The 17,006-nt window shown below is 45.6% G+C and overlaps 1 protein-coding gene across 1 annotated transcript in view; it reads left to right on the forward strand.

The window, feature by feature from the left end:
* Window positions 1–17,006, forward strand: part of TRPM1 (transient receptor potential cation channel subfamily M member 1) — a gene marked incomplete at its 5' end in the record, with an annotated part of 47,221 nt that overhangs the window by 5,427 nt on the left and 24,788 nt on the right. The window contains 7 exons of the mRNA XM_088148680.1: window positions 9,148–9,227; window positions 10,275–10,470; window positions 10,890–11,103; window positions 11,556–11,680; window positions 13,100–13,271; window positions 15,433–15,607; window positions 15,913–16,036. Coding sequence (XP_088004806.1) covers window positions 9,148–9,227; window positions 10,275–10,470; window positions 10,890–11,103; window positions 11,556–11,680; window positions 13,100–13,271; window positions 15,433–15,607; window positions 15,913–16,036 — 1,086 coding nt within the window. The remainder of the gene's footprint in view (window positions 1–9,147; window positions 9,228–10,274; window positions 10,471–10,889; window positions 11,104–11,555; window positions 11,681–13,099; window positions 13,272–15,432; window positions 15,608–15,912; window positions 16,037–17,006) is intronic.

Consider the following 17,006-nt stretch of genomic DNA (forward strand, 5'->3'; position numbering starts at 1 on the left):
TGAACTCCAGCCAAGCGCTAAACCCAAGACTGAGCAAGATTTCTTTCTTTTTTTCCAGAAGCAAAAAGGGGGTTGGCGTTAACCACAGTCACCATCCATGAACGACAAAGTAGCACTTTGGGAAGTTTGTAATTTGGCAGAAGAAAAGGCTGTAATAATATGAAATATGATGTGGTTTTAGAACCCAGGATCTCAGCAATTAAGGGGTAGGAGCACAGCCATGAAAAGGCCATTGCTGGAGTCGTAAAAATAGTATGAGAGTCAGCAGGAATTTGCAGCGTGTTGGGAAGTATCACTAGGAAGTTAACATCTTAAAGGGAGTGGTAGAAGGGGCTGATCCAAGGCACCACTGGCCTAAACTTTATCCAACCCCAGGTTATATTGAGTCCGTGAAAGAGCTAAGAGTTTATTTCATACACACAGTGGCATTTTAATGCCCAGGACAAAGAATAGTTGGGCTGAGTCTTTTGGTTGCTCGTGAGATGCCACCAATGGATCAGAGAATTCAGCCTGGCATAGGATCTTCCATTCTTCAATTGATGCCGGTTGTGCAAATCAAGTACCCTTCCTTTAGGGTCATTTGATGGTTGGACATGACCTTTCTGGTAGATTTTGGGGTGAGGAACCCCTTGTCCAAATTCAGCAGCATGCAAGCAGTTCTCATATATGGCCAGAACATCTTGATTCAAAATGTTTGGGAACACCAGATCTAATAGAGAAAGGAGGGGTATGCACATCTGGGTGTGTCCATGCTCCAGAAACAATTCTTCAAACAGCGCTTTAGCACTGTTTTTAAATGCTGTGTTCCTGGGAGGAGGTTGAGAATAAACTTCTTATCTCTTGCGATGAGAGATGGTCATCGTCTCTAGCACTGATTGATGAAGCCAGCTTAGGATTCTGGGGGTTATAGCAGAGCTGCCATGGTGGAGTGTAAATACCCAGATGCCCCTGAAATGGCACCACTGAGAGATACAACTTGGCCAGTATCTCTTTGTGGTCCTCTAGTATCCACCTGAAGATAGGCAGCCCAAATATGGCAGCCCTTGGCCATATGGTAGCCCTTGGCCATAGTCCTGAGAAACATATCAAGAAGGTTCTTGACTATAGAAGGCTGGTGCAGAAAAGTCCAGATTTCAGTCCTTGGCATTTTAACTGATTGATCGATCAGTTGACTGAGCTCACCTGACATGGAAAGAATCCCCAATGGGGGTCCTGCCCCATTACTTGGTGTGGTTGGAAAAAAGTTGTCAGCAGTCTTGGAAAACCAACGGGAGGTCCAGGGCCTGATGTAATAGTATCTCGATCACATATGATGAGGAAGCATTTGTTTTCAAGAGGAACTGGGACGAAGCCCAGCTTGTGTGTTTATGTGTGTATATGCATAGAAAGGGGTGGAATGAAAGCTGATAAAATGAGATTGCAGGTTGCCTGGCCTGGCCTTGAAAGAGATGCTGGGAACATGAATGGTTTTCTTGCAATTTTCAGGCCTTGGTACACAGACAAAATAAATGTCCAAATGCCACTTTGCATCTTCTCCCTTTGGGGACACAGAATCTACTGTCAATGGATTTTACCATGATGAGAAATATATTCTGAAAACTGCCTGCAGAGGGCACTGGTGGCATTAGAAAGCATCTTCCAACCAGAGAGCCACTATTTACACACACACACACACACACACACACACACACAGAGAGCAACAGTTGTCCTTCTTAAAGAGAAGAACACAACGGCAAACTGAAATACTTGGGAGGTTTCCCCAACCGAACATTTACCTCTCAGTGACTGATTGATTATTTTATTGCTGCAGGGAAGAGTTGAGAGGTCCTCAAAGGGCTTTCAAGCCACTGAAACGAACTTACTTCCACTTTGGCTGAATTTACAGGGGCTCTGGTGACATTTTTGAAAGGTGCCTTGGACATAAATTGGAGGAAAGTGTCTAGCCTTGTGGCAATTGAAGGCTCAAAGCAAGCCTTGGTTCTGGCCAAGAAGTTGGCCATCGTTCTAAGCTGATTGTTCTTTATTATCATGAACAGCAAAACAAGTAAAAAAAACCAAACCGCAGTTGTAATGCTAAGCAAGCTGTCTTGTACATGAAAAATGCTTTATTTCAACCCCTCCCGTAACAGGATCTACTTCAGAAACAGAGAGGAGAGCTTTATAGTGAAGCCGAACAGGTCTAGGGGCTATATTCTTCTTTCAAATGTGTTCTGTTCGTATGGGATCTCAAACAAACAGGGATTAGAAGATAAATATAATGCCACCGCCATGTCACTGAAGATGGCAGCCATTGAGGAGTGGGTACTTAGCCCATTTTTACCTGTGCCCCTTTCTCCATCAATATCCTCCTCTAAAAAAGATCTAGGTTCACATAGGACACCAATGGGGATGTACGTTTTCCATCAGGGGGACATCACAGGCAGAAGGACAAAGGATGGTTTCAATTTCATTTTGTCCAGTTTGGCCCATCGGCAACTTTGCTGTCATTGGTTTTTCTCTTAAGAAACCCTCTAACTTCTTTGTTGGCTTGGCATATCCAACAAGGGTCTACTCACCTTGTTGTGTTTTGCAGCCTCACATCGCTAACTGCCCATAGTCCTTTCCTTGCTCCAGCCTGGCCCAACTTTGGCTGGCCCAGATGATGAAGAAAGCAGTAAACTATTTGCAAACATACAAGAATATGTGGTTCAACCTGGAACCGTTTTCTGACTTGAGGAAATTGAGAGTCACGGAAGAAGAAAGCTTTCTTAGAAAGGGTTGGGAATAAATGTTGAACTTGACTTTGAATAAAAGCCAAGCTGTTTATTATTTCTTCCTTTTATTGTTATTCAATTCTTTCTCCATTGGAGGAAATGAAGCCTAAGTATTTGGCCATCTTTGTGTGCAAAATACCCGAGTCGGTAAACGAGTTGCTGGTTCCCATCTGCAGGAATCTGATCGTATTTGGGAGAGAACAGACGGGAAGAAGCCAGGAGAGGCGATGTATTTTTCTTGGCATTCATGGTTAGATGTGCATAGCTTGCTAGACATTCAGACATAAATATTTGGAGTTGGACATATGGACAGCAGGGTTGAAATAATTATTTATAAATAGCCTCAAATGAGGAGGAAAGATCACGGGGGGCGCTGCTAAAATAGACTTCTGGGAAAGCAGATCCTAGGAGTTGCTCCTCATGCCATCATCGCAACCATCCTTCTGCGCATCGAACCCCATTTTCTCTTTCTTTCCCTCCCTTGTAGCTCAGGGCTAAACTCTAGCAGTGTTGCTTCTGAAAGATCCTTGGAGCGCTTGCTCGGCATAATCCATTCAAGATCATCTGAGGGACACTGAATTCTTGCCCTTTTTAGGTTTGGAAAATGAGCTTGCAACTCTTACCCATCACGAAAAATGTCTCCGAGGATGTGGGTTATCTCCAGATTCCCTTTCAGGCCCTTTCCCCGTCACCTATCTTGGCATTTGCCCCTAAGCTTCTAGCCCTCTGCGAGCCATCTGCTTTTTTGTCGTTCTGTCTTTCGGCTTGGCAGGGCCGGATGATGTTCAGATGAGTGCTCTGGGTTTGATGTGGATAAAAACCCTGTTGGATCGGATGCTTTTTAAAGTAGATTTACTTTCAATCACCATTTATTAAATCTCTCTCCACTGGAAACCATTGCTTGGGGCTGGGAGTGTGCATTAAGCCCTGATTATAGAGAATCTGGAGAGGGGGGCTTATTGGAGGGGGTAGAAACATCGCTGTTATGCCAGTCTTTGTCTCAGATCCCTGATCTGCTTGGCTAAGATCGCTCGGAGACCTAACAAGGAAAGGGAACCACAACCTATGGCTTCAGTTGGGGCAGAGCACCTTCTGAACTTCACCGGCTGCTGGCCTTGGACGACTGCAGCTTGGGACGTGGTTCAGTCTTGGCTGGGTTGGTAGAAGCTAGCTACCCATGGAGGGCCAAAGTTTGGGAGCCAAGAAGGGTCAAGGAAGGAGGCTCAGCGGTTCCCTCCGGAGGATGAGCAGCTCCTTCCAACGCACATCTCTGAAGGGTTCAGTGTCTGGATCCCAGAAGGTAAGGTGGGCATTTTCACAGTGTTGCAAGAAAACCCCTCATGCTGGGCGAGGGGGGCTGAATGACCCCTCTGGAGGAAGTCATTGCAGTTCAATTGGGGGGGGGGTCACTGCTTTTATTCTTGCATGGCTGGCAGGGGAATTCTGGGAGTTGAAGTCCACACATCTTAGAGTGGCCAAGGTTGAGAAACACTGGTGTAGAGTAACAAAGAACTATTTATGAAAAGGAAGAAGGTACAGAGAAAGGGCAAGAGAAGAAAAAAAAAACCAGATTTCTCTTTCTCTTCCATCCTCGCTTCTTTAGTAGTTCAAGGTTAAGAAAACAGCCATATGCTACTGTTTAACATTTACATTATTTGCAAATGGTATTATTTTGAAAGATTTCTTTACAAGGGGCTACTCCTAGATTAATATATTTACAATTAAATATATTAATCTATGGGTAGATTAATTGGGGGCAACCCATGTGTTTCATTTTAGAATTATTGTACCTTGAAACATTTTAAAGACGCGTATTAAAGTTCATTGGGGAGAGGACTGTAAAATAAATGTCTTGAATATCTTATCAGGGTATTTAAATAGTCACTTCAGAAAGTAAAATTGAGTTCGCAGTGGAGCTGCTAAGTGAAGGCAGAATTACCACTGGAAGATTTTCTTGCCTTGGGCAAAATGACTTTATGTAATACAGAACTTAATTAGTTCACTTATATTCATATGTATAGATCCAGGAGGACTGATTAACCAAAACTACTTCGTACAGTATAAATAATGAATTTGATTCATGGGGTTTTTTTGAAGCCAGGTAATGTAAGAGCGGTTGTATTATAATTACCTGGGTACAGGTTAAAAGTGTGGGGCGTCTGTGGGATAGCAATGCTAGCAACCATTCGATGACTTCTGGGGGCTACAGATCTTAGACCTGGGATTGCCTGGTTTCGGTAGCCCCATAGAAATCATCTCCTGAGGGAAAACGCTTCACACAATCCTTTCCTTAGCAGATGAGTGAACCATTTCCCCGAGTTCCTGTGGCCATTGTGGGATTTCAGGGCCAGCATTACAAAATCGCCTGCAGTAACGGATCAAGGATGCTTTTATGAAACCCCTTCCACACAGACACCCCATTTCCTAGCTCAGGAAAGTCATCCTTAATCCCCCCCTCCCCCTGGAATAATGGTTTCAGGCTCCGTTTTCAGATTTTGGGCCGTGAAAATGTTGATAGTGAAAATCAGGCCTTGCTCAAGCAGCGCTCGTACGATTGGCTGCTGCAGAGGCACTTCGTAGGGTAACCTTGTGAGAGCCAGCTGAGATGCCCAGGTGAGCGAGAAGCACCTGGAACAGAGTGGAAACCCTGTGCTGTGGGTCTGTCGTGGGTTCAGAATTGTGGCCTCTGGTTAAGATGGCCCTATCTGGACCACCGCTAGATGGCAACAAAGAGACATGGGGAAACTCTAACCCTTGGCTGCCATCTGCTGGCCCTCTTGATGTTTGCAGCCCAGATGTGGTAGCCCTTCTCTGCTTCCTGAAAGTTGGCCCAAAGATGCCCACCGTGAAACTGGCATCTTTAATGTTTTTTAAAAATTACCTTGAAGAAGCTATAAGTAAACACCGTCTTAGAAGGACATTCCTCTCTTGGAAGATACTGGTGGGCTTCTTCTTAATCTTTCTGCTCTGGCACCCCGTGCTCCTTGCGTGCTAGGGGTGGAGGTTTACATTGCTCGCTGGGCTGCTGAGCACCATCCCCTTAGTCCGCTGTGCATCAAACAGTCCTCTTAAACAAACTTTCCAGGCCCACAAGGCCTTCGCGCTGCTTGAATGTAGTCACCCATGCGCGCACTTTTCCATTCTGCTCCAGCGTCCCTGGGAGACAGGCTGTTTCATTTGCTATCAGTGCTCCTTTCAACTGCTCATGGGGTCCTCTCCCAAGACCACCCATTAGTTAAGTTCAAGAAGGGAGATGGATGGGCCCAGCCTTCCCAGAACCTCCCTGCAGAAGAAGCTTTAAAAGGCCAAGCAAGTGTCCAATCAAAATGTGAAGTCAAGGTCAAGATTGATTTAGTCAGTTTCTACGCCAGTTGGACTAGATCAAAGCCCACCCAACTTCTCCATTCTGTCAGTCTATAACAGTGTTTCTCAATCTTGGCAGCCTGAAGATGTGTGGACTTCAACTTCCAGAATTCTGGGAGTTGAAGTCCACATATCTTCAAGCTGCCAAGGTTGAGAAACACTGGTCTGTAAAGTTGGTTCAGGTGTTGTTGTTTGATCTTGCTTGGTTGGATGGAACCTGACCAACAACAGGAAGTCATTTTAACTGGAGCAATAGAATTTGAAAGTGTGTGTGTGGGGGGTGTCCCCTGCATTTCAGGCATCTGCTCTTCCTCCCCTTCTACCAGTCCATCAATCATGGATCTATCATGCTAAAACGGCAGCTCGTTTCTGGTTGCTTGAAGTTGATGTTTTTTCTTCCACTTTCTGTGATGCGTTTGCAGACTTAAAAGGGTAACCTAGCTGGTGTTGCTCGGATGATGGAGTAGGTAGGTCAGCTGTCCATAACCTTGGAAGTTCACAGGCAGATCTCTTTCAGGAAGATGGCTGCGATCAATGCCAGGCTTTCTAGCAGGCGACTCACTCACAGTAGCTGACCAATATGGGAAACTCCATGGAGACCCTGGTGCATTAGACGGTCTGCCAACTTGAACCAGCCTAAGCAGAAGGCATTGGAGCTTTGCCTCCCTTTGCAAGTAAAACAGGCATTGTTCATCAGAAGCTAGACTACCGTTTGCATAGAATGAGTGGAAAGAATGGAAGTACATAAAGGGGGGTGAGCAAAGGTGCTTCCTTCTCCAACCAGTCTTATAATCTGCTGTCCAGCCGACCTGTTTCCACCTGAGTCTTCTTACAACCTCCCACCCTCCCGAGAGGCAGGTTACAGAGAAACAGGGCATCATGTGGCATTAGCTGGCAGAACTGCCATGAACTACAGCTTTGAATAGCTAGATGCATGGAGGGGCTGTGGCTTACAGCCAAAGCACAGGCTTTACGAGCAGAGAATCCAGCTCCCTTCCTGAGCCTTTTCAGTGAAGCAGTCAAGGCAAGTCTTGGCAGGTGGCCCTGCAAAGCAGAAATGACCAAGCTTAGAAGCTCAGCAGCCTGATGCGCCGTAAGCCAAGTCTGGGTGCCTCCTGACTCCCCTGAATGTGTAACTATTGTATAAAGAATACAGTCCAGAAACGATGGCATTTGCTGTACGACCTTCTTTTTTCAAGGAACGTGGAATTCTTCCTGTAATGAGGACTGCCGTCTTATGTCCAATTATCTCAATGACACAAATAGCGCTGAGGTTTCAGCTGAAAAGAGAGGCTGGGCTTCAGATGAGGATCTGAGAACATCCTATCTAGCTGGGGTTCTTTGTCAAGGGCCAGCATTCTTGGACGTTGCTCTAAGCCCACTGTTCGGAGAGGGGAAAGGAGGCTTAACCCACTGGAGATTTGGGTTCTATCAGAGTTGAGGTGCCCGGTCATGTTCTACCATGAGATGGAAACTCCTTCCAGGCAGAGAAAGGATGGGTCATGGGGTTTCTAGAAGATTATCTTCAAAGGAAGTCATAGGATTGGTCTGAACAAAAGAACAGCTTGTGTGCTTTTCTTAAAGTGGTGGAACTCCTAGTTCTAGAAGTTTGATCCCAAAGAGGAGATTAAAAAACAATCAGTTTTGCCCATTGAGCTTCAGTGGTAAAGCGATGAAACCTCCAAGTTTAATTCCGTTGCTACCCCTTCTTAGAGGTCCAGCAACTTTTTCCTCTTTCGGTACAGTTTTCCAGGGAATAACAGGTAGGAATGTTGACCTCTGAAACCGTTTTTTGAGGTTGTTATTTAAGATTATTTATATGAGTTTCATTTTTTTTGTAAAGATGTGTAATAATTGAAATTAGATGTTGCAAAGGAGGTGCTGAATTTTATTCATTTGCTCATTTATGCCATGTGCTCCTTTCCCTTCTATCTTTCAGCGGGGCAACGGGGTCCCAGCTAAATTAGCCAAACACAGTTAAGAGCAGCAAGAATGATAACAAGACGGTCCATGGTCACCTCCTGCTCCGGAAAGCATTTTTTAAGTGCATTAACACTGGGTGAAAAAAGGCAGCATGGAGCCCAATGGTGACCAGGGGGGCTCTCTTGTTCTTCTCCCATTGAGCAGCATAAGCCCTTGGTTGCCTTCCATCCCACAAGCTTCTGTTAATCCATCCTCATCCTCCTAGAGTTCTTTCACCCAAAGATCTCCTGCTTGAAGTACGTTTTTTCTTTCTAAACAACAATGGGAAATATTCTTCCTCGAGAGCCGAAGAGGGTTCATTTGGTAGGACGTCCTGTTGGCGGTCCACAACCAGGTGGAGTTTAGCAAATGGAACACGGCCCTTTGTCCACACCGGTAGAAGTGTAGCCTGCAGCATTTTCAGCAGACTAAGGAAACTAAATATGCAAAACCAGGGAAACTCTAGAGGACTACCCCACATGTTGGGGGAGAGGGACTTTTATTCTAGCAAAGGATGATCTCTGTCTTGGTTGTCTTCTTGCTAATACGAGCAGGTCTATCAGTAGCCCTGAAGTCCCAGCTGCATTTGTTTTCTGACTCTGTCTCGAAACGTTGGGAAGCTGTCTTGGGCCTAGTGGATAGATAATCTGACCTGACCCATGGGATTTACGTGTCTCTGCCTAATATAAGCTGTAGGAATGCAACTATAGTGTAAGAGGCATTCCTAAAATGGAGGTATCTACATCAGTGTTTCTCAACCTTGGCAACTTTAAGACGTGTGGACTTCAACTCCCAGAATTCCCCAGCCAGCAAGGCTGGCTGGGGAATTCTGGGGGTTAAAGTCCACACGTCTTGAAGTTGCCAAGGTTGAGAAACACTGATCTACATGAATCCAGATAACCAGTGGAGGGCAGCAAAGGGTTCTAATTTTCTCAGTGTTTTTGGTGCCCTCTAGCAGCCATCCAAATTTGCACAGTTCAGATATGGTACCTCTTCCTTTCAGTGGGTTTCGATTTCCCTCGTGGCTATTCAACCTACACTGAATTGTTTCTCTGCTTTCATTCCCCAGGGTCAAAAAGCTTGGATAGAGAAAACCTTTTCCAAGAGAGAGTGCATCCACATAATTGCCAACAGCAAAGATGCTAGCAGGTGACTTTCCTTCTGGGTTGGCGTTTGCATTTGTAATTTTTTTAGACCCACAAATGAGCCATCTTTGCCTGGCAGCAGCACCAGCAAAGCCACTGCCCTTATCAGTGGGTGTGGTAGCAAAGAGTTGTCTCTCCCGAGCACCTCCTTGGATAGGGTCCCTTCAGCTGATTGGAAGGGAGGAAGGATCAAGGGCAGAGGCAAGGCCATCAGGTTCCAAGACCCTGGGGGAAGCTGCCTGTCATTCAAGGGGTCCAAAAAGAGAAGCAGGTTCCAAGAAAGTCCAAGGTGCAACACCAAGGCTGGAATGAGGTGGCTTAGGCAATGTCCTTTCAGCAGTCACCAATCTTGAGGAGGAAACTCCAAGGTTGGGGTTGCCTGCTAGATTGTAAGGGAAGACAACAGATACAAAGTTGAGGTAGGCTGATGTAGTGACATTGCAGCCTTGATGCTCCTCTTGAAGACAACCTTAATCTGCAAATCTGCAGAAGAAACAGGGTGCTAACACCTGGTTCCAGATTCTCTCTGGCATTTTGAAGTGGGGAAAAGAAGTCCTGCACCTTCCACCCAGGAATAATGTTGCCTAGAGTTGGTTGGGAAGATGGCTTTTGCCATTTTAATCCTCAAAATTGCTCTGACCCTTTGATCTATATGAGGTCTATAGTGTTTCAGCAACCAACTAATTTGCATTATTGATGCTATGAAACTTTGGATTAATCTGAAAAAGTCCCCAATTAATCAGGCAGAAGATTCTTTTTAAAAAGAATTGCTAAAATTGCAGAAGGCGTGTACCGTATAATCTGCAAAGAGGAACTCTCCTGTCAGAAGGTATTCTCCTAATAAAAGGTTCCCCAAAGGTGTAGACTTCTGGCTTCAAAGCTATTTTTTAACTGGCTTGCAAATTTATTCAAATGTAATTAATTGATTTTTTTTTTTTAACGAACTGGGGCATTACAACTTCTTTAGGTGGGTAACAACCCCAAACAGCAAAAGGGTTAGATGGCAGCAGCTGGGCCTGGTTTCATGTTTCTATTCTGCTTTTGGCCACAGGTGCTGCTGCGGCCAACTCCTTACTCAACACATCCCCATTCCAGGCGTAACTCCAAACAAGAATGGAGAGGACCCCACAAGGCAGGTAGAGGCTCAACCAGAGAAATGGTCCATCGGTAAACACACCCAAGCCCTCCCAACCGATGCCTTTGGAAATCTCGAGTTCCAAGGTGGAGGTCATATCAATAAGTCCATGGTAAGTAAGAAGGGTTCATTCCCCAGAAGAGACAGCGATGGCATTCCAAGATGGCCTTCCCAGTGACGTTCTGCCAGGGAGCCTCTGGGCATCTGCCCTTGGGCAATGCCCAAATTTCAGCCCAAGCCAACTTGGAAGCAAATGTGGGGAAGTGACTTTTGAGAAAATCTGAAGGAAACCCAAAGAGTCAAACTGCGTTTGTAAAGTAAAATGTGCCACTGCAGTTTGGTGGTAGGCTTAGACCTCCTAGCAGGAATGCATAAAATCCTTTTCTCTGGAAAATCAAACCCTGGGACTAGACTAGGCTAAAACTGCGTTTCCCACCAAACTGGCTTGTCAGGAGGGAAGCCAAAATGGGAGCTGAGCTAACTGGATGTTGATCAGATGCAGCAGCACTTCCGTCTCCTTTTATCTTGCAGTACATCCGAGTTTCCTATGATACCAAGCCAGACTTGCTGCTCCATCTCATGGTGAAGGACTGGCAGCTGGAACTCCCCAAGCTCTTAATATCTGTCCATGGGGGGCTCCAGAACTTTGAACTGCAGCCCAAACTTAAGCAAGTGTTTGGGAAGGGCCTCATCAAGGCTGCCATGACCACTGGTGCTTGGATTTTCACCGGAGGAGTCAGTACAGGTATCTAATGGTCAGCTGTCCATAACTTGGAAGTTCACCAGCAGATCTCTTTCAAGAAGCTGGCTGCGATCAATGCCAGGTTTTCTGGCAGGGTGCGTTTGTGTGGGTGGGAGACAGAGAAAGCACAGTGGGCTTTGAAGGATGACCCAAGTACTAGCTATTGCACTGGGGATGATCTTTGCTGGAAGCCAAAGCAATGAGCTTGAGATGGGCAATGCAGCCCGGTGAACTTCTAAGAACGATGGAAGATTGACCCTCTCAGAGAGCAGCAGAAGGGTGCCATCATTGTAAAAACAGTCTTTCATCTGGCCATTCCAGAAGATACCCACTACACATCTTTATGGGACTGTCTTAATCCATGGGAAAGGGATGGGGGGTGTTTAATGGAGAAAGTGTTCTCCAAGCTGTATCCCAGGGAAGAAGCTAATGAGCTGGTCTCCTCCCTTGTGCAGGAATCATTCGCCATGTTGGAGATGCCCTGAAAGACCATTCTTCCAAGTCCAGAGGACGCATCTGTGCCATTGGCATTGCCCCATGGGGCATTGTGGAAAACAAGGAGGATCTGCTTGGGAAAGATGTGAGCCTGCCCCACACTTTGGGTGGAGTTTTTACCAAGTTTTTTTTTCTTTTCTCTTTTCACCTTGATTAACATCCAGCTCTTGCTCTCTTCTATTTGTAAGCCTGCCCATGCTTCTCTACCATGGTTCCACCTTCTTTTCTTATTGGAAAATAAATTATTTAAGGAAGGAAGTGGTTGCCCTGTTTTTCGTTTTTTGTTTATTGGGGGGGCTGGGAGCCCTCACACCCACATGGTTTCCTGGTGTCACCCCAAATTAGCATATATGTGCTTATTGCAGGATTATGGTTCACATCATAACATCTTCTGAAGCTTTTCTCCCAGTCCTACCAAGAAAGAGAGACTGGGTTGATGATCACCAGACAGGGGAGCTTCAGATCATCGGATAGACTCCTCCGAGGTGTCATCAGCTCCACCTTCCCTTGCCTGCTTTTAAGAAAGCACTAAGTACACATCTGATTTGCTTCAGCAGATTCTCTTAGACCAGTGTTGTCCAAACTTGGCCACTTTAAGATGAGTGGACTTCAACTCCCAGAATTCCCCAGCCAGCTGGCTGGGGAATTCTGGGAGTTGAAGTCCACTCATCTTAAAGTGGCCAAGTTTGGACAACACTGTCTTAGAGCCTTAGGGTTTGTTGTTTCCTTCCATCTGTTAAGGCTCATTTTAACTCACAGCTCTGTGACCACATTTTTAGTTCCTGCTTTGTGCTTGGCCTTGATTTCGCTGTCACTTTCTCATCCAGGTTGGAGGTAATGCTAAGTCCTAGCTTAGTGTTGTATGAATCAGTGTTGCGTGTGGGATTTCCCCTTTCTTCTTCTAATGAGGGCCCAAGTTGGAGACAGGAAGCCTCTGCTTCCATTTTCAGATTAACCAGAATCCCCCTGAACTTGAACCTTTTTCACCCTGGTGCCTTCAGGATGTGTCCTCCACCAGAAATGGCCTGGATTCAAAGGTATACCCAAAGAAGCTTCTTCTATTTATCTGCTTGAAGAGGAAATGAGGAAGCAACTGATGTTAGAATTGAATTAATCAGCCTCAAGCTTCGGGCTCCCATGGCCTATGTTGTTTTGCAGAAGAAGCGATTTCATTTTGACAGCCCCATCTTTGCTTATGCTACCAAATGCTGCAAATCTCCCCTCTTTCTTGGCATCTGGTCACCTTATCCAGGAAAGGATGCAAACGGCCATCTGTTTGAAAATTTATATTTGGCTGGCAGCTGATGTTCTTGTTAAAGCAAAATGCAGCTTTCTATTAATTGCCATTCTTCCTTCTGGGAAATAATCTCTGGAGGACAGATCTATCCTACCCAGGGACAGTAACTCCTGAATATCTGCTATACCCAGAGACATTTGCATTGGCGTTGTTGGGATTTGGGGCCCTAAACTAAGACCAAGCAACATGTGCTTTTCTATTTGACAGGTGACAAGGCTTTATCAAACAATGTCAAACCCGCTCAGCAAACTTTGCGTGCTGAACAGCTCCCATACACACTTCATCCTTGCCGACAACGGCACCCTTGGCAAATATGGGGCAGAGGTGAAACTGAGGCGCCAGCTGGAAAAGCACATCTCCCTGCAGAAAATCAACACCCGTAAGTGATGGGATTCCGATCTTCTGCCAAAAAGCCCTTTTGTTCCGTAGGAAAAGAGATGGAGACTTTTCATGGCTGCTGTGTGAGAATACTGATTGGATTCAGTTGAGGGGGGTCAACGTGGTTGGCGTGGTGCTTTGGATTTTATGATGACTTCAGGGCAGCGACTTGGATTAACAGATCTGAATTAATAGATCATTTTCCTCCATGGGTAGACACCGCATTCTGTCTTCCTGACCACACTGTCCTTGATTTGCTAAGATAAAATTGTTGGTTTAAGGCAGTGCTGTCCAAACTTGGCCACTTTAAGATGAGTGGACTTCAACTCCTAGAATTCCCCAGCCAGCCATGCTGGCTGGGGAATTCTGGGAGTTGAAGTCCACTCATCTTAAAGTGGCCAAGTTTGGACAACACTGCCTTAAGGGGTAGGTGGTCAGCCTTGATCAGAATAAGGACTGGGGTAGTGGGAGGGGGAAGGACTTTTTCCTGATGAAGCTCATTGGCCAAACAGTAAAGGCATCCCTGTGAGTAGATCAGGTCTTCCCAGCTCCTCAAGACCTGCCCTTCTGAGCCCCACAACAGCTCAGTGGAATTTCTTCATGATCCTGGGGGGCCTTTAAATCCACTCTCCAAGCAGACTGAGGTGGTAACACTCAGAATTCCTGGCCAAGCCATCCAGGGGACACCAGACCTGCCAAGGCTTCAGGGAAATTCCTGCTAGAACTTGAAAGTATGGTAACATATTCCCAACAATTGTTCTTAGATCTTCCTTCTGCATTTTTGTCCACCCTTGTAAAAAAGGCTAATCATTTAATAATTATCTGGCTTTGGGGATTTAAGCACCTGTCTCCAAGAATGCATGATGTGGAGTGTCATCTAGACAGATCTGGGGATCAATAACAACAACAACGATGATGATGATGATACTTTTCCCTTTAATCCAGGAACTTCCTGATAGGTGACTAAGCTTGTATGGACCACATGACCTGTGGGCTTCCCTTTGTCATCCTATGCCTGGAGCTCACAGTGAGGCAGGGCCAGCAAAGGGTTGCTCAGCTGTTGTCTCTAATGTCAACCAGCCATTATTTGCAGCCTAGCTCTAAAGAACTTGTGTTGGGTCCAAGGACAGCCTTAGATCTCAGAACAAGAAGCCGTTGTAGTAGTTAACTTGAGTGTGCCCTTATGATTAAGCGTAGTATAGGTGCATCAAAAGTGCCATATAAATATGTATCCCAATAAAACAATACAACAATCAATGTGAGACTTTTCCTGATGCACTAGAATAATAAAGATAAGCATTTCCCAATACTAGCCCAAGCTTAGTATGTATCTGTAGCTAATCACGAGAGATTCAGAGGCATATGCAGGATTAGATGCATTCATCAAAATGGCTGCAAAAGAACGATGTTCGCATCATGTTCATGCAAAAAAAAATTTTTTAAGTTCTTAAACTTATAGTTCAAACATTCTTTCGCTAAGGATTGAAGGAAATTTACTCGGTGCTGTCAAACTTGTCAATCCAAAGGTTCCTAATAGCTGAAAAGAAGTTAACAAGCAATTTCTGAAAGCGATTAGAAAAGGAAGTCTGCGAACTTAGTGTCCTTTCAAAGGCGCCGACCACGGTTTGAGCAAAAATGTGGCTATTCCCTTGTCTCCCAGAGCTCTAAGCCTGCCCAAGACCACTGTCTTGCAGTCTCCTCCCAAGGAGCAGCTGTCTGGAGCACTTGTGGGCAATCTCAAATCCTCTCCTTGTCCAGAGGAGAGGAATTATGAACAGCTGATCCACTTGGCAGCTTACATTCCACTACGGTCGTCAGCTCCTTTTTTCATGGAGCCATCTTCGGTCTGCCATTTCTTCCTCCAGAATTCCCCTTCCGTGTGTTTTCACTAGATATCCCTCCCCACCCCAAGAAGGTCAGGACTAGCAATTTAAACTGGTAACACTCCTGAAGACGCCAAGCCTATTTCATACCATAGTACCTCAGAGCCGAGTCATTTCATTATTATTCCTTTAGAATTTCACTTTCACACACTCTTCAGGAACTTCCCTTTTCTTGTTCCTGGGCATTCACGTGAGACCCTGGTCAATGGACAACTGCAGGTCTCCATACCTTTGAAACATTTTGTGGACCTCTAACGGTGTGCCTGATTTGTTCTACAGGCCTGGGGCAAGGAGTTCCTGTGGTAGGACTGATAGTTGAAGGTGGCCCCAACGTGATCTCGATTGTCTTGGAATATCTGCGTGAAGAGCCACCACTTCCCGTTGTCATCTGTGACGGCAGCGGACGGGCATCGGACATTATATCATTTGCACACAAGTACTCAGAAGAAGGGGGGTAAGCTGCTAGGGTATTGGGGCACAGCTAGATTTGCCCTTTGCCCTTTTATTGGGGAGAGGGTCATTTCTTTTTCTTTTTTTCAAAGGCGTTGAACCTATTTTTATCTGTTTCCCACCACCGGTAAATGAGGTATTGGTAGGAGAGGGTACCACATGCGGTTTGCCCAATCTCTGATGCTATAATGTAGTTAAACATTCTGGATAAAAGAATAGCATAATATACAGCACATAGTATGTAATATAACCTTCATTCTTGAAGCCTAACATACTTTTTAATTCCTGCTTTGTCTCCCTCAATTTTAGCATCATAAGTGAATCTCTTAGGGACCAGCTGCTGGTCACCATTCAGAAAACGTTCAACTACAGTCGGAATCAAGCTCATCAGCTCTTTGTGATTCTCATGGAATGCATGAAGAAGAAAGAACTGGTAAGGCTGTTATAGCGGTAGTATTTATGGTAGCATTCATACTAGTAGTATTATTTGGTCTGCTCGTCCCTCTATTTTTCCCCTGCAACAACCACCTTGTGGGCTAGGTTGGGTTGAGAGAAGAAGGACTGGCCCCAAGTCTCCCAAGGGAGCTTCCACGGCTAAGGGGAGACTCCCCACTCCTAGTCCAGCCCCTTCACCACTACCCCACACCGACCCTTGGGTTAAGAGAGAGGGACTGGGCCAAGGTCCCCTGGGGCATCCAGGGCTGAGGGTGAACTTGAACCTAAGTCTTCCCGAGGCCAGCGTAATACCTTCACCACTACTCCACACAGATTCTTCTACTATGAAGATAAATTAGCTAGTGCATTATTCATTGAGCATGTCCTTCTTCTGATGAGAAGGTAGGCCTGGACCAAGGCCACGGGACCTGTGGAGGAGAACCTTAATCTTTTCTGCACTTGTCTCTGCACCCATTTCCTGCTGAAAATTGCTCTTCCACTCCACCTGCCCTTTGCAGCTAACGCTGGTGCTTGCTGCTCCTTAGAATAGAGGTGGATATCTGACTGGTAAGGGGACATGTCACACCCAGTGAGTTCAAATCACTGCCACGTTGTGATGAATCAGTCCAGGGGACGTGCCCCGAGCAAGGAGTGAGAACAACAGCCATAGATATCAAACAGGAACACAGCAGGACATCTGGTTTTTCAGGGAATCCCTTCTGATGATATAATCGGCTTCTCCTTCTTAAAAGCCTCCATCAGTGAATGCCTTTTTTTGTTTTAATTGTCCTCATGACAATAGTAGTTAGCAGAGGGGGGTTTTGGGGGCTTTGATTTTTTTTGCAGGAGTTATGAGACCAGTTTGATCAGATTAAATATTAATCCCCGTGTTCTTCCTGAAGATAAATGGTTGCAGAACAAAACGTCTCTGCAGCCCATTCCTTCTTCCTCTTCCACCAAATCCAGCA

Source organism: Python bivittatus, unplaced genomic scaffold (genome assembly GCF_059951505.1).
Source record: "Python bivittatus isolate LINGU-HERP-01145 unplaced genomic scaffold, Pbiv_v1 ctg000530_np1212, whole genome shotgun sequence".
Taxonomy (NCBI): domain Eukaryota; kingdom Metazoa; phylum Chordata; class Lepidosauria; order Squamata; family Pythonidae; genus Python; species Python bivittatus.